This window comes from Leopardus geoffroyi, chromosome D3 (genome assembly GCF_018350155.1).
Source record: "Leopardus geoffroyi isolate Oge1 chromosome D3, O.geoffroyi_Oge1_pat1.0, whole genome shotgun sequence".
NCBI classification, from domain to species: Eukaryota; Metazoa; Chordata; class Mammalia; order Carnivora; family Felidae; genus Leopardus; species Leopardus geoffroyi.
Genome location: NC_059339.1, coordinates 5,178,933 through 5,202,841, shown reverse-complemented (window position 1 = coordinate 5,202,841; position 23,909 = coordinate 5,178,933). Strand labels below are relative to the sequence as shown.

Sequence of the window (23,909 nt, the reverse complement as noted above, 5' to 3'; positions counted from 1 at the left end):
GGAACCGCCCACAGATCCCCTGCGTGGACGGGAAAGCTGTTGTCAGTGGGTTTGCCAGCACCTTTGTGCCTTAAACTTCGTTCGTGGATAACAGAAAAGGCACTTCTGGCGTGTGGGAACCCTTTCACACAGCACGCCCGAGTGCACGTGAGATGTCGGCGTCCTTCGGGGTCCAGGGCAGCCGTGGCGGTCGTTCTCACATGCAGCGTGCGTGCCCCGCGGGCCTCTGGGTTTGTGCACCCCCCCCCCCCCCCGCCCTGGGTGTGGATGGGGTCATGCGCGTGCCCTCTGCTGGCGTGTTTCACACTTCAGCTCGTCTCAGACACCTGTCTGCATCCACCCAGACCTCGTTCCTCTCGGCGGCCGCGGCGGGCGGCCATCCGGGTGCAGACGTCGGACGCGGGTTCACGGACTCGGTGTGTGGTGTTCCGTAGTCTGTGCCCGTGTGGGACCACGTTTGCGTTGGCGGGTGTCTCGCTGCCGTCCGTCCCCCGTTGTGCTCGGGAAGGCTGCGGCAGACGTTCTTCGACCCCTCTTAGCGCGCGTGTGTGCGTGGATCTGATGTGCGCGGTCAGCTCTTGGCGTGAAATTCCCGGGGCGAAGCCTCGTGCATCTGAGAGGGGCGGTTCGCAGCAACCGTTGGCTCGGCTTCGGGAGGATTTCTAGGGACGTGAGGAGCCGGACGGTGGCGGCGGGGGCGGCTGGCCCGGCGCTCGGTTGGCACTGTGCTGCTTCTGTTCCAGGTCGGCTGGATGATGTGGAACTGGATGGTGTCCGCTCTGGCCACGGGAGCGGCCCTGGTCTTGTACGACGGCTCCCCCTTGGTGCCCACGCCCAACGTGCTCTGGGACCTGGTTGACCGGCTGGGGTAGGTACCCGAGACACCACGCTGGGCCACAGAGCCACCCTGCGGTCGGCTGCTGTAGAGGAGGTACCTTCTCCGGGGTGCGTGGTGCCCCTCGGGGGCGAGGGGGGGTGTGGGAGGTTGAAGTTGCCAAGGAAGGTGCGAAGGGGCAGGCGGTCCTGACCGGAGCCCACCCAGGAGACGGGGAGTCTTCGTGTAGAGTTGGGGGGCCACCCCCCAGGGCCAGGGGTGGGTCTGAAACCATCAGGATATCAGGAGAGGGAACGTGATCCTGTTTCCAGGACTCTGGAATCCAAGAACTGGCGGGAAAGCTCAGGAGGAAGGGAGACAGGGCCACGGGGCCAGCGAGGGTTCTGGCTCACGCAGGGCTCCTCCAGCTCAAGGCTGAGGTGGGGTGTGAAACAGGCGGCTCGGGGGACGGCGTGGACGCGTACGGGAAGGGGGCGGGCGCAGGGTCTGGGCTTCCCACCGCCGGCCTTCTGGGCCCGATGGCGAGAGGGGAGTCCTGCCTTTGCCAGCCGTCCCGCGGTGCTGGCCTGCTGTCCCCTGGGCCTCCTCGAGCCCGTCAGGAGATTGCTCCACAATGCTCCCGCAGATGCTGTGTGAGGGGGTCTGTCCTCCGTGCGGTCCTGGCTCGTTCCTTGATCGAGTGATACGCGGGAATCCTGAGGAGCAGAGGCAGAACATGGGGAAGGACGCGGGGCCCCCTCTCCTAATTCCCCTCCTCCTCATCTCCGTGGGAAATGGTCAGGAGACCGACCGCGTGGGAGTGCTTTCTCTGCTAATGAGTTAAGCGTAACCGACCGAGGTGTCCTCACCACTGTGCTGCATGGTCACTGTTGGCCTAATGATCGTGGTTCCAGGAGTGGGAATATAGAACCAGCAGACCCTGGGGGCCCGGAAGCAGCCGTGCTCTGAAACGTGCTCATTACTTTAAGGCTGAATCCGTTCACGGTGGGGAAACAGAGGAGCCACTAACGTTTTTACATCCTTGGCCATTAATATTTCAAATACAGCTTTGCCTGGCCTGGGTAATATTTAAATCCTGACATTTGGCTCCCAATATTGGTGAGGAAGGTTATTTCCTAATGAGACTGTTTTCCAACGAAAGGTTAATCGAATCTCTGGGAACGTAGATGGCTTTAAGAGCTTTACCCTTAATACCTGTGAACCAGGCTCCAGGTGGGGACACTTTCTGGTGTGTGTGTGCGTGTGTGTGTGTGTGTGACAGGAGGGAGGTCAGAAAATGTGCATTATTGGGGTTCGATGCTAAAGAATTTGAAGGATGAAGAGCCCCAGGAAAACCCAGCTCTGTGTGTGTCTGTGTATGTGCACATGTGCATGTGTGTGCACGTGTGCACAAGGGTGAGTGACCGTGTGTAAGTGTGCGTGAGCAAGAGTGAGTGTATATGTGGGTGTGCCTGTGTGTGCGTGTAGGTGCGGGTCTGACACTCGCAGGTCTGTGCTCTGGGCCCACGTGGTAGGCATGTCCTGAGCCCCGGTTGGCTCGTGCCCCAGATGTTGCCAGAGACGTGGCCTTGGCTGCCCTGGACCCGGCCGGGAGAGCCTGCCCACCGGGTTCGCGGAGGCTGGTGCGGCTGCACGGCCCAGGCGGGAGCCGAGGGGAGGGGAGCGTGGAAGGGCCTCAGGCCTCCGCCGCCTGCGATCGAAAGGGGGGTGCGTGTCAGGTGAGGCGAAAATTAAAAACTGAGTCGCGTGTGGTCACGTCAGATCCTGCCGGTTTGTAGCACTCTCCTTCCGAGCGGCTGAACGGCAGGGATCTTGTGGGGCCGTTTCAGGGCGTCTGGTTTTTAAAATAACGTCGATAAATGTAGGACTGAAATCCTCGCCGACTGATAACGTGCCGGCGCACGGACTCGCCCCCTCGGTTGGTGACTGGGCGTTTGCTGTGTCGGCACAGACAAGGTTCTTTCAAAGGACGGGCTTTCTTCATCATTTGGGGTGTATTTCTGGGCTCTGGGAGTCTGGCTCGGGGAATACTCGGGTGAGGGCTGGGGCCAGAAGTCTGGGGTCTTCTGTGTGGGCTGCGCCAGTAACTGGGCCTGCATCAAAGCCACCCGGATTACCCCGTGTCGCCTGTCTCTGAGTGCGAGAGTTCTCGGTGGAGCCTGGTGACGGGCCGACAAGCTCACCTTGCAAAGTGCACTTGCTGGACGGCCCTTTGCCGGTATCATTTGCGCACCCGCGCATATCTGGGTGTGCGCTCTGTGCCGCGTGCCCCGCCGGGCCCCGGGGCATGCACGGTGGTGGAGGCGGACAGGTCCCTGTCCTCGAGGGGCTGGCACCCGAATGGGGGAAGGAGAGACAGAAAGAAGTGCCACTGGTGCCCTGGGGTCAGGGAGACCCTCGGAGGCAAGGGCACTGGGGCTGGGACTTGAACCTCCAGACCTGGGGAGGGGCCACGACACGTTCAGGCAGAGGGAATACGAGAGCCCAGGCCCTGAGCGGGACTGAGACAGGTGTGCCGGGGAAGGAGACCCTGGTGGCCTGAGTGCGAAGTCGATGTGGGGCCGGCCGAGGGGTCTTGATTGTATGGCTTCCTTTGGCCGAAAAAGAGAAAATATCCCGTAATCGGGAGGATAGCGGGTTGTCGTGTGGGTCGTTATCTTCCACGGAGCCTCATGGTCCGGGGACCCAGGGTTCTGGGCGTGTTAAGAGTCAGCGTGCAGACCTGTCCCTGCTGTACCCCGACGGTAAACACAGTGTCGTGACTCACTCTGAACTCAATAGCGGGCATCAGTTCAGCCCAGGAAAGTGACGTATCTTGGATTTTGCAGACTTGTCAGCAGTGAGTCACTAATTTTAGAAGGCTTCGGTGCATGGCCTATGCAGGAGCCCGAGAATTTGTTTTCTTTCCCTCCCGTGCCCTTAGCATCACCATCCTTGGAACGAGTGCCAAGTGGCTGGCTGTGCTCGAAGAGAAAAACCTGAAGCCAAGTGAGTAAAGCGTGCCTCTCGCAGCACCTGGCCCGTTCCCCGTCTTGCCAGCCAGGCAATTCAGAGCTGCTCCGTTACCTGTTTCCTGCACGCAGGCCAGGCTACAGGTGTCGGATGTAGTTTTAATCTTTCCGTGGTCCTTTGCCCTAGTGGAAACCCACAGTCTCCAGACGCTTCATACGGTCCTGTCCACCGGCTCCCCGCTGAAAGCCCAAAGCTATGACTATGTCTACAGGTGCATTAAGAGCAGCATCCTTCTGGGTTCTATCTCAGGTACGCTCCCGTCTGTGTGCTTGTGGGGAGGGGGTGCTGGAGGAATCAGGACACGGGACACGACCGGGCCGCCCCCCCCCCCCCAGCGCGCACAGCCTCTGACCCACACGCCTCCGTGCACGTTGGCTCTTCTTGTCCCTGGTAGTCAAGTTTGAGAAAGTCGCCGAGTTGGCAGATGCTGAACCGTGGCTCCTGGGGGAGATAATGCACCTACGTGTCTCACGTCAGTTACAATCTCATGTCCCGGAAACGGCTTTTTCTGGTAGATTCTGTTTTCTTTATTTTACAAAAGGGAAAACAAGGTTCAGGAGTGTTGACCGACTTGCTGGAGCTGCCCCGCTAACGGGGCGCAGTGGAGAGATTCTAACCCAGCGCAGCCGCCCCGGAGCCTGAGCTCCTCCCCTCGCAGTCCTCCGGTCCTCGCGGTGACGGGAGCTGGGGCCAGAGGGCAGGGCCCTCTGCCTTGTTGGACCTCAGCCGGGAACGTGCGTGTTGGGCATCTCGAGATTTTCACCGCTTGGTTCTCGGGTCACGTTCTCAGACGACCTTGAAAGCACCCTGAGTGTTGATTTTGGGGTTACAAAATTAGTGAGTAGGAGAATTTGCAACTACAGAATCTGTAAATACTAAGAATTGTCCGTGTATGAGAACAGTCGTTGCAACATTGCGTATGTTCATTGAAAGCCGGAAATGACCTCTGTGCCCAGTAGAAGGGGACTGATGGAATCCTTTATGGTGCATCCTTCGTTTTTGCAGCTGTTAGAAGGGAGACGATGACGATTTTTATTTAGATGGAAACTTATTTACTATAATTGAGAGAGGGTTGTGATGTGTTCAGAAAAGCAGACTCCAGAGTTATCAAGTGTGGTCCCCTTTGTAGATTGAAGAAAGGCACGTGTGCAGGTGCGTGGACGCCCGTGTGTGCGTATGGGCGTTGGGATTTCAAGTGGCTTTTTTCCCCCTTACTTTTTTCCTAACATAAAGTTGTGTGAAGATAATTTGTATATTCAGAATCCAAAAGGAAATAGGGTGGTGACCCCGCCCCTCCCCCCCCCCGATCCTCCTTCCCCAAGGAAGCCCCGGCCGGTTTCTGTCAGAGGCCGTCTGTCTGTGCATAGGTGGCACAGCAGTGCTGGGGGTGGGGGGGGGCATTTGACGTAGGGTTCCCGCTGTCCCATGTTTCCCCCTTAACGGTGCGACCTGGGCTTCGTTCTCCCGCAGCTCATCAAAATCTTTAGATGACTGTATTCTTCTGAAAGCACATCTTTAAATTTTTTTTTTTTTTCAACGTTTATTTATTTTTGGGACAGAGAGAGACAGAGCATGAACGGGGGAGGGGCAGAGAGAGAGGGAGACACAGAATCGGAAACAGGCTCCAGGCTCTGAGCCATCAGCCCAGAGCCCGACGCGGGGCTCGAACCCACGGACCGCGAGATCGTGACCTGGCTGAAGTCGGACGCTCAACCGACTGCGCCACCCAGGCGCCCCTGAAAGCACATCTTTAAAAGTCGCCATTTGATTTGCTGGAAGCCTGAGGCTGAGGACGCCCCCGCCAGCCCTCCTCCTTCCAGCTGGACCCTTGGCCCGAGGCTGGGGGTCTTGGGCCGTTGGGGCGAGCAGGGATCCCGCCAACATCCGAGAGTGGTCTTGGGACCTCCCTTTCCCCTCTGGGCCTCAGTTTTCCCTCACGAGGAGTGGATTGTAGCGTGGGATCGCCAGGGGCCGAGTGGGTGGGCACGCCGGGGCTCCGGTCCCTTATTTCGTGGAGTCATTGGCCTCACGATAGGCGACATCCGTACATGTCTGCTGCCCGCGTACCACTCGGTGGGGTGCCGTGAAGCCCTGAGACATAACAGCTGTGTGTCCTGAGACGAGACGGTCCTCGGGAGAAGCAGGAATAGGGTTGAGGAGCTCCTGTCTGTATGAGCAGGTTGTCTGCGTGGAGGGTCTCTGGCCACTGGGAGGGGAGCCAGGTGTCGGGAGACTCATGTCTGCTCTTTACCCTCCTGAGAGTTGTGGGCCTTGAGCCACCCACGTTCTCTGCCCCAAATGCTGGTTTGTAGAAGCTTCGGGAAGTGGATTTCCACGGTACTGCTGGGCGATTCGGTGACATTCTAACAGCGGGGCGTTTCGGCTCAGAGCCTCTCGGCGCCGGGCCAGTGCTGTGTGTTTCACAGCGTCCCCTGAGAGCATCTGGTGCTCATCTGGGGGCCCTGCTGGCACCCCCCCTGGGGCCCGGGGCGCTGAGACGAACGCGATCCTCGTTTTCATGGGGAGGGGAGCAAGGGGACAGTTGTTGGCAGCGGTGGGTCCGGCTTCGGGGGGTTCCTGCCGCTCCTGTCTCCGTGGCTCTTGGGATTGGACTCCCTTTCGAGTTCCTTCCTGAAACTGGAGTGTTTCCCATCCCACGCTGCCTCATGTGGGAGGCCCTCACTGCACGGACCTCGGGGTTTCTGCTCTCCCAGCGGCCGCGTGCGTGCACACGCCAGCAAAGGGCCTCTGTGCGTGACCGTCTGCGAGATGGTGCCCGTGCCGTAGATCTAACGGGCGAAGCTTCCGTTTTCCCTTAGCCCGCGTCTTGAATGTCGAGGTGACCACGAGAGGTCATCTGTTTTGTGTGTCCTGCGGCAGGAAGCCTTGGTCACAGTATAAATCCCCCAGACACGGGCGGTTTGCTGCAATTCCGTTTCTTCCTTTAGAAGCCGGAACCACCTGGGGGTTTTTCTGTATTTATCTCGAGAAAGAGTGGGACTAGCTGTCCTTTGGGGTCTCCCTCGTGGGGTGTTCCCCAATAATAAACACGGCCGTTTGTCCCCGTCTTCTGAATGTGGATCTCCTTTTGTTGTGTCTGCAGGTGGCACCGACATCATCTCCAGCTTCATGGGCCAGAACTTTTCTGTTCCTGTGTACCGAGGGGAGATTCAGGCCCGGAACCTGGGCATGGCCGTGGAAGCCTGGAACGAGGAAGGTGAGGGCTTCACTGACCACTTTTCTTTCCGTGCACGGGCGTGACCTGGATGCTTGGTGTCAGTTCTGCAGAACCTCTCGGAGCGGGGAGGCCCTGCTCGCCTGCAGAGTGATGCAGCTTCTCGCCCGGCCCGGCCCCAACCCCCTTCAGCCTGCCCGCCTGGGAAGTCGGTGTTGGGCCGGATCACAGTGGAGAGCTGTGTGTTCAGGAATAGCAGGAAGGCGGCCGTTCCCCCGGCATCCAAACGTCGGAGATGCTGCTGAGGCTGCCATACTGCCTTGCTAGTCTGACACCCTGACCTTGACGAGGACCCACTGAGGGAGCTGGGGGTTGGCCTCTCTGGGTTGCTTTGTAGCCTGTTAGCAGCCACTGGCTATAAATCAGCAAAGCCTGTTTGTGCCTCCAGCACCAAACAGGGCCTGGCGTGTGGTGTGTGCATTGCACAAATTTGCACTGCAGCCACCATTATTTCGACCTGGCGGAGTGCACGGGGAGGTTGTGCCAGCTCCCGTTTGCACGAGGGAGAGGGAGAGACAGCAGCAGTCGTGGCCACACCAGGCTGCGAGCCTGGGGAGTGCAGGAAGGGTCTCTCCTGAAGTTCACAGAGAGTGTTGCCAGAGACCTTTCTGAAAATCCGTTCTTATCTTCAGAAGAAGGCTTTTCCCTGGTGCTGCCTGGGGTCATTGCTCACAAAAGTTCTTGGTTCCGTACGTCTGTTTTCCTCCCCACCGTCCAGCCATTTCTCTTGGTTCTGGCTGCTGCCGCGTTCGGTAGCCTGCTCGGGAGGAGATGCTCCTGGCAGAGAGAAACCGACGCTTCCAGAGGCACACGCTTACCTGTTTACCTGTCTTCTGTCTCGGGGCTTTGGTGGGATGACATGAGCTAGGTGAGGTGATGGACATGCCATAACCCGGGAGCCTCCGTGGATGCATGGGGGGTGATGGCTTCTCAGCGCAAGTCCCGCCCTGCCGCACTGTGGAAGGTGCTGGATAGACGGGCACCAGCCGGCTTTCCACAGGCCCACTCAGTGGGAGTGGGAGGGACGCAGTCTGGCCCTGTCTCCGTGGCCTCCATGGCCTGTGCTGTGCCTGACGCTGGAATCCAGGCTGCCCTTGTGGCAGCACGTGTACCTCAGTGCCACCTGTTGAGCTCACAATGTGGTGATAGGGAGGGTGAAGGTGGGTACCCCGTGATGCCGGAATTCTACCCCTGGAGAAGCATTTGCACCTCTGAGCAAGGAGACCTGTGTGAGGGTGCTCCCCGTGGTTTGTGCGCAGATGCCCCCTGTGGTGTGCGTGCGGGGGCTCCCCCGGCGTGGTGCGGGGGCTCCCCCTGGTGCGTGTAGGTGCTCCCCATAGTGTGTGCGCGGGTGCTCCCCCTGGGGTGTGCACAGGTGCTTGCCCTGGTGTGGGTGCGGGCGCTCCCCTTGATGTGTGCGTGCTCCCCATGGTGTGCCTGTGGGTGTTCCGCGTGGTGTGCACACGAGTGCTCTCACTATTGTGGGCGCGGGTGCTCCCCTTGGTGTGGGCGCGGGTGCTCCCCGTAGTGTGCGTGTAGATGCTCCCCCTGGGGTATGTGCGGGTGCTCCCCGTGGTGTGCGCGCGGGTGCTCCCCGTGGTGTGCGTGGAAGTGCTCCCCATGGTGTGTGTGGGAGTGCTCCCCGTGGTGTGCACGCGAGTGCTCCCCCTGGTGTGGGTACAGGTACTCCCCCTGGGGTGGGCGCTGGTGCTCCCCCTGCTGTGGGCACGGGTGCTCCCAGTGATGTGTGCCTGCTCCCCGCATTGTGCGTGTGGATGCTCTCACTGGTGTGGGCGCGAGTGCTCTCACTGGTGTGGGCGCGAGTGCTCCCCCTGGGGTGGGCGCAAGTGCTCCCCCTGGTGTGGGTGCGGGTGCTCCCCGTGATGTCTGTGTGCTCCCCATGGTGTGTGTGTGGGTGCTCCCCGTGGTGTGAGCGCGGGTGCTCCCCCCCGGGGTGCGTGGGGGTGCTCCGCGTGGTTTGCACGTGAGTGCTCCCCCTGGTGTGGGTACAGGTACTCCCCCTGGGGTGGGCGCGGGTGCTCCCCCTGGTGTGGGTGCGGGTGCCCCGCGTGGTGTGGGTCCTCCCCCTGGGGTGTGTGCGGTGCTTGCCCTGGTGTGGGTGCGGGTGCTCCCCTTGATGTGTGCGTGCTCCCCATGGTGTGCCTGTGGGTGCTCCGCGTGGTGTGTACACAAGTGCTCTCACTAGTATGGGCACGGGTGCTCCCCCTGGTGTGGGCGCGGGTGCTCCCTGTAGTGTGCGTGTAGGTGCTCCCCTGGGGTATGTGCGGGTGCTCCCCGTAGTGTGCGTGTAGGTGCTCCCCTGGGGTATGTGTGGGTGCTCCCTATGGTGTGCGTGGGTGCTCCCCGTGATGTGTGTGCGCTCCCCGTGGTGTGCGTGTAGGTGCTCCCCCTGGGGTATGAGCGGGTGCTCCCCGTGGTGTGCGCGCGGGTGCTCCCCGTGGTGTGCGTGGAAGTGCTCCCCATGGTGTGTGTGGGAGTGCTCCCCGTGGTGTGCACGCGAGTTCTCCCCCTGGTGTGGGTACAGGTACTCCCCCTGGGGTGGGCGCTAGTGCTCCCCCTGGTGTGGGCGCGGGTGCTCCCAGTGATGTGTGCCTGCTCCCCGCATTGTGCGTGTGGATGCTCTCACTGGTGTGGGCACGAGTGCTCCCCCTGGGGTGGGCGCGAGTGCTCCCGTGGTGTGGGTGTGGGTGCTCCCCGTGATGTCTGCGTGCTCCCCATGGTGTGTGTGTGGGTGCTCCCCGTGGTGTGAGCGCGGGTGCTCCCCCCCCCCCGGGGTACGTGGGAGTGCTCCGTGTGGTTTGAACGCGAGTGCTCCCCCTTGTGTGGGTACAGGTACTCCCCCTGGGGTGGGCGCAGGTGCTCCGCGTGGTGTGGGTCCTCCCCCTGGGGTGTGCGCGGGTGCTTGCCCTGGTGTGGGTGCGGGTGCTCCCCTTGATGTGTGCGTGCTCCCCATGGTGTGCCTGTGGGTGCTCCGCGTGGTGTGCACACAAGTGCTCTCACTAGTGTGGGCGTGGGTGCTCCCCCTGGGGTGTGCGCGGGTGCTCCCCCTGGTGTGGGCGCGGGTGCTCCCTGTAGTGTGCGTGTAGGTGCTCCCCTGGGGTATGTGCGGGTGCTCCCTATGGTGTGCGTGGGGATGCTCCCCGTGGTGTGTGCGCGGGTACTCCCCGTGATGTGTGCGTGCTCCCCGTGGTGTGCGTGGAGGTGCTCCCCATGGTGTGCGTGGAGGTGCTCCCCATGGTGTGCGTGGGGGTGCTCCCCGTGGTGTGAGCGCGGGTGCTTCCCCCCGGGGTGTGTGCGAGTGCTCCGCGTGGTGTGCACGCGAGTGCTCCCCCTGGTGTGGGTACAGGTACTCCCCCTGGTGTGGGCGTGGGTGCTCCCCCTGGTGTGGGCGCGGGTGCTCCCCCTGGTGTGGGCGCGGGTGCTCCCAGTGATGTGTGCCTGCTCCCCGTGTTGTGCGTGTGGGTGCTCTGCGTGGTGTGCACGCGAGTGCTCCCCCTGGGGTGGGTACAGGTACTCCCCCTGGGGTGGGCTTGGGTGCTCCCGGTGATGTGCTTGTGCTCCCCATGGTGTGAGTGGGGGTGCTCCGCGTGGTGTGCACCCGAGTGCTCCCCCTGGTGTGGGCGTCTGTGCTCCCCCTGGTGTGGGCGCGGGTGCTCCCCGTGATGTGCGCGTGCTCCCCATGGTGTGCGTGGGGGTGCTCCGCGTGGTGTGCACACGAGTGCTCCCCCTGGTGTGGGCGCGGGTGCTCCCCATGGTGTGCGTGGGGGTGCTCCCCGTGGTGTGTGTGCGCTAGGGAGCAGAGCTGGGAACGACAGAGAGGTGCGTCTCCGGAGGAATAAATGCTCGTGATTGCACACGGGAAATCACAAGCCCCGAACGACCCGATTGGAACAGCACGTAGTAGATGAGTGAGTCCCCCCGGTGCCACACTGGGAGCGGCGCTGGACACGCGCCGCGTGAGGCCGTTTACGTGGTTCGGAAACGCACAGGACAGTGTCGGTGGAGTGAAAGTATTGACCCCCGTGTGGGAAAAACAAATGCCCTATCGAAGAGAGGTGGGGGGGGAACGCGCCGGCAGGGAAGGTCTTCAGGGGAGGAGTGAGCGCGGCTTCCAGGGGCGCTGGCGTGACCAGGGGCGCGCTGTGCCTTCACGTGGGTCCCACGCACTGCACGGCGCGGCGCACGGCGCGGCGTGTAAGGGGTGGCTAGCGAGGGGGCGGGGCGAAGCCCAGGGGGCATGGCTGCCGTGGGTGCTGAGGTTATTTTGCTTTCTTCCCAAACCAGGAAAGGCGGTGTGGGGAGAGAGCGGGGAGCTGGTGTGCACCAAGCCGATCCCCTGCCAGCCCACGCACTTCTGGAACGATGAGAACGGGAGCAAGTACAGGAAGGCCTATTTCTCCAGGTTCCCAGGTACGTGGGCTGCGGGTGCAGACTCGGCCTGGCCGGGCCCGCGGGCTCCGCTTCTGGATGTGCCCCCTCCGCCCGCGCGTGGGGAGCGGCTCACAGCCCCTTCCGCCAGAGGGGCGATGGTGAGCGTCTGCTCAGATTCTTGTCACCTTCAGCTCGAAGCCGGCACGGGAAACCGGCGTCCGGGTTTAACTTACCCTTAACCGGCCCGTGTGCGCAGAGCCCCTGCGCCCCAGTCGCTGCTGCCGGGAGCCGGCACGAGCCAGCGGTTTGCCCGCGGAGGGCTGCGGACGCGCGCGCTTACTCAGGACTGTGCGGCCCGTTCGGGGGGGAAAGGGCGTGTGCAAGCGGATTCTGGCCCGGGACTCTTCCTTCCTGCCCCACGCACCCTCACCCCGTCCTCACCGAGGGGCTGGATAGTGGGGTGGGTGGTTTACAACCCGCTGGTCACTCTGGCGCAGCCTGACGCCCTCTCGGTTCGTCTTCTGAGCGACGCCTTGTCCCAGAGCCCGGAGGTGTTTTACTTAGAGCTCTGCTTCCTGCCCCCCCCCCCCCCCCCACCTTGTCTCAGAAGCACCGCTGAGCTCCCGCAGCTGCGCCGTTCACAGTTCAGCAAGCGCTCTGTCCCAGAGCGGTTTAGTCCAAGTACTTGCTTCGGTGTCTAAAAAGTGACCCGATTTTGCATTAACCACGTGTGGACGGTCTGAGAAGAGCAGGTGACCGTTGGTGGCAGAATTTGCCGTGGATCTCTCCCATTTCCCGCTTGGCCTTGCGTGTTTGCACAGCCTGCGTAGGACCACTGTCCTGGCACCACACCTCCCACTCGGGAGCCGCTGTTGCGTTTCCATTTTTGCCTTGGCTGCCAGGAAAATCGGACTTGAAATCATTGCTTGATCATAGGATTCCGCTTATCCCCAGGACAGAATTTCTGATTCTCCTTAAAGAATCTCATCATATAGTCAGTTTTGTAAGTAGATGCCTCAAGTACTTCCTGCGAGTAGGTGCAGTGTAGGAACCAGTATGCACAGAGGAAGGCAGTGAAGACAGTGGGACTCGGAAGCTGTTGGTCATGGACCGGGTGAACACGGGTTGAACCTGACCGTCTCTCCACTCCCCAGCACTGGGAGATTCTTACCCTGTATTGGAATTGATGGTTAAAGAAAATAGTTGGAAGGCAAGGTCGTCCTTGCTGTAGCAGGAAGGAGACTCCCAGACACCCTTAGGCCGGGCGAGAATGTAAGCAGGCAGTGATATCCAAGAAATCAGTGTGCGAAGAGCAGAAGTTCAGCACAGAGGGCGTAGTATCTCTCTTGTGTTTGGAAAGGAAGTCTATGTGTGTAAGTCTGTGAATAAATGCACGACAAAGGGTTGTCTGAGTGGGGGCATTATGAGCCGTTTTGGTTTTCTTCATGACATCTTACTGTTTTTAAAAGCCTAGTAAAGGGGCACCTGGGTGGTGCAGTCGGGTAAGCGTCCGACTTCAGCCAGGTCACGATCTCGCTGTCCGTGAGTTCGAGCCCTGCGTCGGGCTCTGGGCTGATGGCTCAGAGCCTGGAGCCTGTTTCCGATTCTGTGTCTCCCTCTCTCTCTGCCCCTCCCCCGTTCATGCTCTGTCTCTCTCTGTCCCCCAAAAAATAAAAAATAAATAAATAAATAAAAAGCCTAGTAAAAACTTAAAAGAGAAATTAAAAACAGACCGAAGAAAGATTCAGACCGTTCTGATTCTACAGAGCAATGACTTCAGCTCTGAGTTTCCTGGCAGCCAAGGCAAAAATGGAAACAAAATGGGCACAGGGAAGTGTAGAGGACACGGGACACTAGGCCTGCCCACGAGCTGCCAGGATGTTGGGCTTGATGACATGGAGACGGCCAGTGTCCCTCAGCCCTCGTCAGCAAAAGAGTCCAAAGTGGACGGAGGTCTCGAGTCCAGTAAGAGAAGTGTGTGACTGTGCGATTTATCTGTGATGGCGCGTCTGTGTACGTGGAAAGCTGTGCCACTGTTCTTTAATGTACAAAAGTACGTGCTCACCGTAAGAGGTTCCCTGCGCTGGATCTCCAGGGGGGAAAGCAGGAGAAGGCCGGGTCTCCCCCTTCACGCTGGCATGCTTGTCCCCAGGCACCATCACTGACGGGGGGGGGGGCGGGGCGCAGAAGCAGAGCCAGTCTGCCGTGGACACAGTGGGAGCTGCAGGCCTGCGGAAGCCCACGAGGAAGCCTGTGACAGCCTGGCACCAGAGTCACCAGCCCCTTGTGAATTCCTCCTCCCGACTTTGTTTTGTACGAGGCGGAACCATTTCGCTGTCCCAAATGACCGCTCCTTCAGGGTGCATTTGCGTCTTCCGTTTTGTCTCCATTTCTGGGGCCGTGCGTTAATTATCAAACTCCTGGGACACCGGGCTCCACATAAACCAGACGGTGTGCCAGCACGGGCACCCGAGTCCCCACATGAGCAGGACAGGCCCTGCTGCTGTGTCTGCGGCTTTCTGTCTCCCGGGACGGTGCGTACAAAGCTGGTCTCCTGTGTTCCTGCCAACACCCCACACGTAGCACCTGCAGTCCCGGGAAGTTTTCCCTGTTTGTGGGGGTGAATCTTTTGCCAGTGCGGTCAGGGAGGGGGGGGTTCGTTCTTCAGCTTGGGGAGGAGGGAAGAAGGACCTTGAGGCCTGCGGTCCTCTTCTGCGTCAGCATAAGTGAGCTCAGGGGTCCTTTGGTCTCAAACCGCCTCCCAGGGACCACCCTCCCTGCAGACGGACGGACGGACGGACGGACGGACAGGCGCCCTGACTTCCCTCTCAACGGGCCTTAATCCACGCTCCTGGCAGCGTGTGGCCATGACGGTGAACGAGCAGCAGCAGAGCGTGTTGTTGGGGTGGTGCCTCCTGGACGGTTGTGAGCTGATTGGGTTAGCCCCTTGGGTCCGGAAGCTTCTGTAGGATTGGAGAGGGAGGGGTGCTCTCGGTGAAGATGCCATGGCTGGTTTTCGTTGGCATTTTCCCTTCTGGGCCGCAGGGGCCCCCTCATTTCGGGAGGCGAGGCTGCCCCTGGTGGCTGCAGGGAGCGGCACGTGCTTGTGATTATTCACACCCGTCCGGCCTCCTCCGTTTGTGTGGCTGGTTTGTGTGGCTGGAGGAGGCCTTTGGCTGGTTCAGCCGCTCCCTTGGCAATCGCCTCGGCGGCGTGGGGGGAGGGCGTAGCCGAGGCTGGGGCCTTGATCCCTTGGGATATTAGCTTTGCTGCACCCCAGGGCGAGGGCCGGCCCGGGACCCCGCCACACAGGGGGAGGTAGCTGCCTGGTTTCAGGGTCACCTCTGATCTGCCCGCCCCCACCGCCTTGCACGTCCCCTGGGTTTCACCAGCTACTCAGCTCTGTCCACACGGCTCGTGCCTTAGCTCAGGCCTCCGTTGCTAGGACTGTCGCAGTTTTCTGCCACTGCTCGTGCTGCCTCTGTTTTTCTCATTGGAGAGTGGCCCGGACCCCTCCGGACCATCTTTCTCGGCTGTCCCAGACCACCCCGTCCTCCTAAAGCGTGGCGTGTGCTTCCTACCGTTCAGTCAAGAGGGCCTTCCCCTGAAGCTCCCACTGACCTTCCCCGGCCCCTCCGGCATCCTCACTGCTGGGGTCGGCGCCCCTGACTTCCTGGGGTCCCTGTTGGGCGGGCCCTGCAGGGGTGGTGTTTCTTGCCTGCTGGTGCAGGTCGGAGCCGGGTGCACGGGGCCCCCACTGGAAGGGGTGCTCCTGGGGCGGGCGCTGTCTAGGTCACATCTGCCCCCGGCTCCCCAGAGCCGCCCCTCGTCCTGGTTTCTGAGCCTCAGCCGCGTCTGCAGACGGGCATTAACGTTGCGGAACCATGCGAATCGTGTTGCCGTCAGACCCGCGTGGACGTCTGTCCGGGCAGCCAGTCGGGACCCCTTCTCCTCGGGGTGACTAAGCACGTCTGCCTCCCTGCAGGTGTCTGGGCGCACGGTGACTACTGCAGAATCAACCCCAAGACCGGGGGCATCATCATGCTGGGCCGGAGGTGAGGGGTCTTCCCGAGGCATCGAGGCAGGGACAGGAAGCAGCCTGCGTCTGCTGCCCGAGGGCCAGGGCCGGGCCCGATCCACATTTCTGTGCCCCAGGGTGGGGTGGGAGGCCTGTGGCCAAGGCACGGCCAGCGTCCGTCCACAGTAGCAGCCGCCCTTTTAGACCTGGGATGTGTGGGTATTGGGCACATGCCACACCTGTGCAGGTGGGAAGGGACAGTGAGGGGACAGGTGTGTCCACACAAAGGGGACTCCCTTGTTGTCTGGCTTTTGGTTGACAGAGAGAGAGAGAGAGAGAAAGAAGGTGGCTGGTGGGGATAAAGAGCAGGGGAGGGAGCCTTCGTGACGGGGCCCGGTGTTGCCATGTGGCAGGGCGGTGGTGGCCCCCACCCCCGATCCCCGTGCGACGAGCCTCACTCAGGAGCTCCTGTGTTTGTGACCGTGTCTCTCTTTCCAGTGACGGCACGCTCAACCCCAATGGAGTGCGATTCGGCAGTTCGGAAATCTATAACATCGGTACGCATTTTCCCTTGCTCCTGAAATCGTTCTTAGGTCATCCAGGAGGGGGGCAGCCTGTCCTAGCGGGGAGCCCCGGAGCCCGTTTTACAAAGACCCCACCTTTTGGCATAACTCTAGCCCGTTTGCCTCAGCCGTGGGAATGGACAGATGTGAACTTACCTGGTCCACGTTGCTTATAGCCGTAAGATCCCAGAGCGGTATTCTGGAGGTCACAGGGTCCCATCCCTGCTCCGTCACCTTTTTTTTTCACAGCGAGCTTCCTTGGGTTGCTTAGTTGTGTCTGCTTTTTATGGGTGAAAAAGAAGCACAGAGAGGTTGTGTGATTGCTGGAGGTCACACAGCACCATTCAGCACACTAAATAAGGACAGCTGCACCGTCACCTGCGGGCCTTTAAAATGCCCACCAAGGTCATAAAATCAGCCTTCCGAGGAGGTGGCTTCCTGCCGCTGTCACATCAAGGTTGTTCGCGCAGCCGGGACGGAGAAGTCCTGATCTGTCTGCTCCCAGCCTTTGTTCCCCCCACCAGTGGAGCCCCCAGCACGGGCCTTTGCTTCCTTTTTATTTTTAAATTCATTTGTGGTTAAGTAAGTCAGGCCTGAGTTTGGCTTCTTGGAACCATTCAGCTCAAGCTGCAGCTGTGCCTCTCAGCAGCGATGGGTGTTCTGCTCGTGCCGCTGGGGGGCTCTTCCCCGGGGCGGGGGGAGGGGGGCCGGTGTGAGCGTGTGGCCCCTTCCCCCGTCTCTGCAGTGGAGGCCTTCGAGGAGGTGATGGACAGCCTCTGTGTCCCCCAGTACAGCAAGGATGGGGAGGAGAGGGTGCTTCTGTTCCTGAAGATGGCGTCCGGCCACACCTTCGGGCCCGACCTGGCGAAGAGCATCCGCAACGCCATCCGCCGCGGCCTCTCCGCGCGGCACGTGCCCAGCGTCATCCTGGAGACCAAGGGCATCCCGGTAGGTGCCCCGCCGGGCTCCGCCCTGCCCCCGCCCCCGGCAGCCGCGACCCGGGCGCCCCCCCCCCCCCGCAGCCCGGCCGCTCCCGAGGAGCGAGCTCACGCTCCGTGTGTCATTTGTCCGCGTTGCCTGGCAACGCCATCTTTCTTTTCTCTGCCACCGTCCCTCTCTCTCTCTTTAACCCTTCCCCACTTGCCTTTCGAGTAACTTGTGCTAAATGCCTGTGTTGGGAGGGTAGGCGGGCCGGCCCTGCGCATCCACCTGGCTTCCCCTTTGCATTTTGGCCTTTGCATTTTGAGTTCTGCCCGTGGAAAGAAGACCCGAGTCTATTTAGAGGCTCGTCCCCCCCTTGCACTTTGCTCAGGCTCTGAGTGGGGGAGGAGGCGTGCCCAGATGGGATCTCAGCGTTCACTCGGACCGCCGACGCGGCGAACGCGTCCGTCAGCCCACGGCAGAAACTGCCGAGTGCGTGCGCCCGCGCGTGCGCACGGAGCCCGCCGATCGCACCGGGCCGGCCTGTCTCTGAGGCCTGCGGAGTAGCTGTTCGCTGAGGGGGTGGGGCTGGGGGTGGGGCTCGGGGTGGGGGGCAGCTGAAGCAGGGCCCTGATGTTGCCCTGAGCAGGGATGCATACGTGGGGTGCGGGCAGGGCTGGGACTTGCTGCACGGTCCGTGCAGTTGTCACATCTTGGTTAAGGCACAGCTTGGGAGTTCTGTCTGTCTGTCTGTCTCTCCCGGTCGGTGACTCCTGATGACTCCGGAGACGGTGGCTCTCTCAGGGAGGGAGGGACGCTTAACTGCCTTCTCCCGATGAGGGCCTAAGGCTTTCCTTCGGTGAACCGGTTCTGTGTGCTTCCGGCACATTCTGAGTGACTAGAGTTTGATCTTCCCCTTGGCTTTCTCTTGTTGAGACGGAAAGTGTGCCCTTTGCTGCCGGGAGGGTTATTCCCCAGCCGTGTCCGCTCACGGGGATTCAGTGGAGACACGGGACGTGGTGACCGTCTTTTGTCCTCAGCCTGGCGCCTGGGTCCCTGTCAGCCCAGCTCTGTCTCTGCTCGCTCTCCCCAGGTGCTGTCCCCTCTGGTTGGGCTGGGGAGTCATTGCAAGGGTTCCTCAAGGTTTTTCAAGGCCCCGTGTTTTCCGGTCCTCGTGCTCTGCCCTGACGGACTGGGTTGGCCCTGTGCGTTGCCGAGCTGGGGGGGGGGCGGCCCAGCCAAGGAGACTCGGGGCCCTGGGGGCACGGCGAGGCTGGCGGGCGCCAGGTGGCCGCTCTCGGTGGAGAAGCCTGGCCCGTCCCGATGGGAGGCAGATGGCGGTTATCTCTCGGGGAGGCCGAGCTGGAGCTGGGCAGTTTCTGCCTCCCTGCCACCCTTCTCGCCAGAGGACACAGTAGCGGGATTTTTCCGAAACTTGGCCTTCTTTGTTTTGTCAGCTGACGGAGGGTATAAATTATTAGCTCCCCCGAGTCGTTCTTGGACCTGTCGTAGAAAGCTTACACGCACACGAAGCAGGTGAGACTCCTGCTTTTCGGGGCGAGCGGGGCTGACGCCCAAGTGACAGGCAATCCCCCGGAAGCCAGCGCTTAGATCCTTAATTAGTTCACACGTCGCCTGAGTCTTTCAAGTGGATGAATTTTAATTACATCTCAGGTTTTAAAAAGTGGTGCCCGTGGAGGAGAGTTGAGGGCACCGGCGGTGTTACTCATGGGCTCTGTCCTGCCGTCTCCTGGCCTGACGCCCGCACTGCCACCAGAAGCCTGTTGGGACCACGGGCCGGGCCCACGAGGCGTGGATTCGAGAGGGAGCTTTGAACGTTTGGGAGGCTTCTGACTGCGAGGAAAGTAGTGCCCCAGCCGGCCCAGACGAGGGTTCTGAGGAGGGGTCTGGGGAGGTGTCGGGAGGCTCCCGGACGAGCTCCCTGGCGAGGGGATCGGTGACGAGGGGCAGGGAGCCGCCCGCCGCTTGCACGGAAGTGACGGCTGGGTCGGACGACACGGGGAGGTGTCGTGACGTCAGGAAAAGTAACCAAATAGAAATAGTCTAGCGGCGAGCGCCGAGAACCCCACCCGCAGCGCGGGGAGGGGCGCTGGCACCCCTGACTTCACGCCCGAGGGGACAGACCCGGGTTGAGGGATCGGCCCTCAGCCCCCCAGACGGCGGCCGTGGTGGAAAGCCGCCTTCCTGGGCACGCCTGCCCGGCTGCCGGGTCGCCCTCGGTCTGGCTGCAGGTGGAGGCCGTTCGGTCTTGGTCGGGACGGCAGGCGTCGGAGCCCGAGGGGTCTCTCCCCCTGAGGGCTCAGGTCCCTTTCTGTCTGTTCTCTCTGCCCGCCCTGGCAGTACACCCTCAACGGCAAGAAGGTGGAGGTGGCGGTGAAGCAGGTCATTGCTGGAAAGGCCGTGGAGCACCGAGGGGCCTTCTCGAACCCCGACACCCTGGACTTGTACAGGGACATCCCCGAGCTGCGGGACTTCTGAGTGGGACCGGCTCGCACCACGCTCGGCCACACGTGTCTGTGCTGTGACTGCCGTGGCTTCCAGAAAGCGCTCCGACACGTACAGCCCTTGGGAAGGCGAGCGTCTGCGGGCTTGGGGAAGGAAGCTCGTCTCTGATCTGCAGCTGCAGCGGGTGGGGGCCCGAGTCTCCCCGGACCAGAGGCCGAGAGGGAGGAGCGTTTGGTCGTGCGTGTGGCAAGGCTTCGAGGGTGTGTGTGTGTCTTCCCACGTGTGCCCTGGCATGCGCTGCCGGGCTCGCCCGTGTGGGGGCGGTCACGGCCGACGGCCTCGGCCACGGCCACGCTCCGGGCACCGGCTGGCTTTCTGGCGACGGCTGTTGCTCTCTTCTGCTCTCTTTTGCTCTCTTAACGTGTGAAGCTGTGTGTTCTCCTGGCTCAGGGCCCGTCCGTCTGCTGTCGCCCGTGAACTGCCCCCCGCGGCCGACCACCCCTGCGCGTCTGTGTCTGTGTGCGACGCACCGGGTCCCCGCGGCTCCTGGCGGGGCCGTGTGCTCTGACCCGCAGGTGGAAGCTCCCTCTGGAGGACACGGGGGTTTTGTGCTTTAACGGGGTCCCTTTATCTCGCGGACTTTGGATGGTTTCAGAACGTTTTAAACGTCCGTTGTCTGCCGTGCGGGGGCGTTCGCGGAACTGGCCGTGTGCCCTGCGGGGTGGCAGTGCTCTCGGGGAGTTGGCGGGCCGCCCGGGCGGCCGTCACGGGGTCCTCCCCAGACGGAGCTGCCTGGCCTCGGGGGACACGGCCTCGCCGCGCCCTCCACCCGGAGCCCTGGGAGCCTCAAGTCGCAGCTGTGATACCCGCACTTGTGAACCGAGTCCCGGGTGCCGCAGCCGGGTGGCTGGTACGCACTTTGGGTTCAGCGTGTTAATTCCTGTAATCCTAATGTTTGTTTCTGTACTCGTGAAAACTGAGCGCTACGAAAACCTTTCTCGGATCCCTTTTCTTCTGGATGACAGAAACACGGGGGAAAAGCGCCATGAAGAATTTATACAATAAACACATGCACACACGCGCATATACACGTGCGTGCACACATCTGTTCACGTGCGGCGGGCCGGTACGTTTTCTCTGGAGGGGGTGACTGGATCCGAGGTCCCGATGCTGCCTGTGCCGCGGAACCAGCCGGGAGCCCTGCCTTGGGGGAGACGTTTGGCCACGCGGTTGGAGCCTTCCCGGGCCCCTGGTATTTAGCACCCGTCCGGGGCGACCAGATGGCCAGCGAGGACTTCTCCGCGTGGAGCCGGCACCCCAGAGGAGGGCACTGTCCTTACCCTGGACTCCCCCACGGTTCCAGGAAGCCAGGTGTCTGGACAACAGCCCTTGTCATTTCAGGAGCTGTGGGTCTGGCCGCGTGTCACCGAATCTGGGCTCAGCCCAGCGGGGCTTCCTTTTCTCCTGTCCTGGGAAGCTGGAGGCAGGTGTGTGCCCGGGGCCGTGCGGTAGCTGCCGGATGGCCAGCGCGCGTCTGTGCCCTGCCCGCCCTCCGTCTCCGCCTGCCTCCCAGCTCCCATTGTGTTCCAGGCAGGAAGGAGGAAGTGACGGGAGGGCTGGGTGAGGGGCAGACCCCCCCCCCCCCCCCCCCCCCCCCCCCGCCCAGCCTGTCCCCTTTCAATCGGCCAAACGGTGGGTTTTCCGGAAAACCCATCCTTTGCACATCTGCTTGTGCCTGAGTGACCAGAGGTGGGCCATACACGGCCACCCCTCGCTGCAGGGGAGTCTGGAGGTCTGAACATTTTAAACAGGACCTGTTACCTTTTTCCTATTCGTTTCCTGTTGCTGCTGTAACAAATTACCACAAAGCCAGTGGCTTAAAACACAAATGTATTACAGTTCTGGAGGTCAGAAGCCCGACGCAGGTGTCACTGAGGGAAAGTCAAGGTGCAGGCAGGCTGCGTTCCTTCTGGAGGCTCCAGGAGAGACTCCCTTCCTTGCCTTTTCCAACCGCCAGAGGCGCCCTCGTCCTTGGCCGGTGGCTCATCCCTCCGTCCCCAGAGCCTGTGGCGGCTGCTGCCTCCCTCTGCCACACAGGAGACCTCTGAGGTACGGTGCCTCCACTCGAGTAATGAGTAATCCAGGATAATCCCCCTATTGTGACATCTACTGATGAGCAAAGCCTAATTCCACGTGCAGCCTTAACGCCCCTGACCACGGAACCTCACATTTCCACCCGGCACGTCTGGGGCCTTGTCCTGCCTGCCTCTCTTTGCCCGCCTGGCCGGGTCCCGCCGCTGAGGAAGACGGCGAGCGGTCCCCGGGCGGTGTGGGCCGTCGGGAGCCCTGGCGGTTGACTGACCCCAGGCTGGGCGCATCCTCCCTGTGGGACCGGCCTGCCGGCCCCCTCCCTCCCAGGACTCGGCCCGACCCTTCAGACCGACTGTGCCTGAGGAGTGGTGAGAGCTTGCCTGCTGTGCCCTTTGAGTTCCAGCACGACCCCCCAGGCTGGCTGAGCCCACGCGTCCTCATTAACAAGCCACGCTGGACAACTTCATTAATGAGAGACAGATGGTCTGAACGACAGCCATCGAGCGCCCGTGGGGCCCAACCCTCCCCTCAGGTGCCTTGGCCTGGGCGTCGCCCTGCCAGCACCTGCCGGCCAGCGGCCCCTCCCTCCTCCTCCTCCTTGATCCCCACCGTGCTCGCCCCCACCCCTCCAGAAGCACGGGGCCTGCAGCGTGGCCTGGCTGGGGTGGGGGTGGGGGGTTCCCAAGGCCTGCAGGCCCCCGGGCAGCTGTCCCTTCTCTGGGTCTGTCTTCCCACCTCCGGGAACCTTCTGTAGGGGGACGGCCACTTCCCACTCACACCGTGCCCACCCCCGCCTCCTGGCCTGTGCAGACGATCCTAGAGATGTTGGAACACCGTGTCGGGGTCACTTGATCCCTGACCCGTCCCCCTTTTGTGCCTTGCTTCCTCTGCACTGGCCCCAAAATGACCCCTCTTGCTGCGGGTACCTGCCTGCTGGCCCACCTCCCTGCGTATGAGCCCTGGGGGACCCCAGATTTGCTGCCTCATCTGGATCCCCGGCCCCTGGCGAGCCCCCTAGCAAATGGCTGAACCCACCAAGGCTCCGGAAAGGTGTCTCCCTGGCCTTCTCACCCGCCATCACGGTGGGCGTGTGTGACCAGGAGAGACCCTCCGCTCCCCTCGGGCTTCGAGGTCCCAGGGCAACGTCTCATGGGGAATAAACTCCCTTTCAGGGCCCAGCCGTGTCCCCTAGCCCCGGGCTCCGCCTTCACAGGGACAGTCGCGCACACGTGTACCGGGGATAAGTCGTGTCGTTGGGGTACAGGCTCATCTGCTCTGATGAGCGCCCCCAAATCTGGCTCGGTCGGAAAGAGTTTTTCCCCTACAACAGCTTTGAAGTAAATGGGTGGACTGGGTGGGGTGGGGGTGGGGGTGGGGGGCTGGGTAGGTGGCTTTGCTCTGCAGGGTCACCCAAGTGACCCGAGTTTCTTCCGCCTGGTTGCTGGGCCCTCCCCCGCACAGCAGTCCCGTGCACGTGACGGGCACTGGCTCGCTCCACTCACACCGCAGCCCCACCCGCTCTGCTTCCGGCCCAGCGGCCCCTTCAGCCCGCAGGTGCACGCAGCGGGGCTGGGCAGGTGCGCTTCAGCTGGGTCACACCTGGCCTGCAGCTGGAGGGTCAGCCTGGGGCAGAGCGCGTGTGTGCGTGCTTGTGTTTCTGTCTCTGCGTCTCGAAGCTAGACCGTGAGGTTCATGAGACAGACTTGGCTTTTATCAACATTTTGGCCGTGTGTGTGCACGTTTGTGGGTATGCAAACGTCCGCGTGTGCGGGAAGGCGGGTATTTACGTGTGAACACGTGTATGTGGTGAACGTGCAGGTGTGCGTGTGCTGACCTCACACCCTTGTCAAAACCCAGAAGAGCAGGGCAGGCAACACGTCAGGTATTTCTGCTTAACAGTTTTTTAAAAATGTTTATTTATCTTTGAGACAGAGCACGAGCACAGGCGGGGCAGAGAGAGAGGGAGACGCAGAATCCAAATCAGGCTCCAGGCTCCGAGCTGTCAGCACAGAGCCGGGATGCGGGGCTTGAACTCACGAACTTGAGGTCATGACCTGAGCCCAAGTCAGATGCTTAACCGACCGAGCCCCCCGGGCGCCCCGGGTATTTCTGTTCTAATCCAGGGTGAGGGACGCAAGCCTAGCGCCCGCTCGTGGGCGGGCCAGCGGGAATCTTCCCCCGTCGCACCTGCCTCGTCCGACTGTGGCTGCTCACGGCCCCACCGCCTCAGCCTGGGCCCTGAACAGATTCCAGTTAGGGGACAGTTTTCTCTGTGTGCAGGCCAAGCGGCTTTCCCTGGGTATTCCACAGAGCCGGGTACCAGGCACTGAGCTTCTCTCAACCGGTGCCCCTGTGTTTGTCCCCGGGGCCGGTGGT

At 61.7% G+C, this 23,909-nt stretch overlaps 1 protein-coding gene across 4 annotated transcripts in view; it reads left to right on the top strand.

Moving 5' to 3' along the window:
- Positions 1-20,526, top strand: part of AACS (acetoacetyl-CoA synthetase) — a 55,856-nt gene extending 35,330 nt beyond the window's left edge. The window contains exons 10-18 of one of the 4 annotated variants that reach the window (XM_045459108.1): positions 744-868; positions 3,759-3,823; positions 3,974-4,096; positions 6,951-7,064; positions 11,388-11,513; positions 15,460-15,529; positions 15,991-16,049; positions 16,801-17,003; positions 19,338-20,526. In XM_045459108.1, the coding sequence (XP_045315064.1) occupies positions 744-868; positions 3,759-3,823; positions 3,974-4,096; positions 6,951-7,064; positions 11,388-11,513; positions 15,460-15,529; positions 15,991-16,049; positions 16,801-17,003; positions 19,338-19,475 (1,023 nt within the window). In that variant the 3' untranslated portion in view covers positions 19,476-20,526. Of the gene's footprint in view, positions 1-743; positions 869-3,758; positions 3,824-3,973; positions 4,097-6,950; positions 7,065-11,387; positions 11,514-15,459; positions 15,530-15,990; positions 16,050-16,800; positions 17,004-18,433; positions 19,300-19,337 lie in introns of those variants that run through there. The other 3 variants (XM_045459107.1, XM_045459109.1, XM_045459110.1) reach the window with 3 other exon arrangements.
- The last annotated feature ends 3,383 nt before the right edge of the window (positions 20,527-23,909 follow it).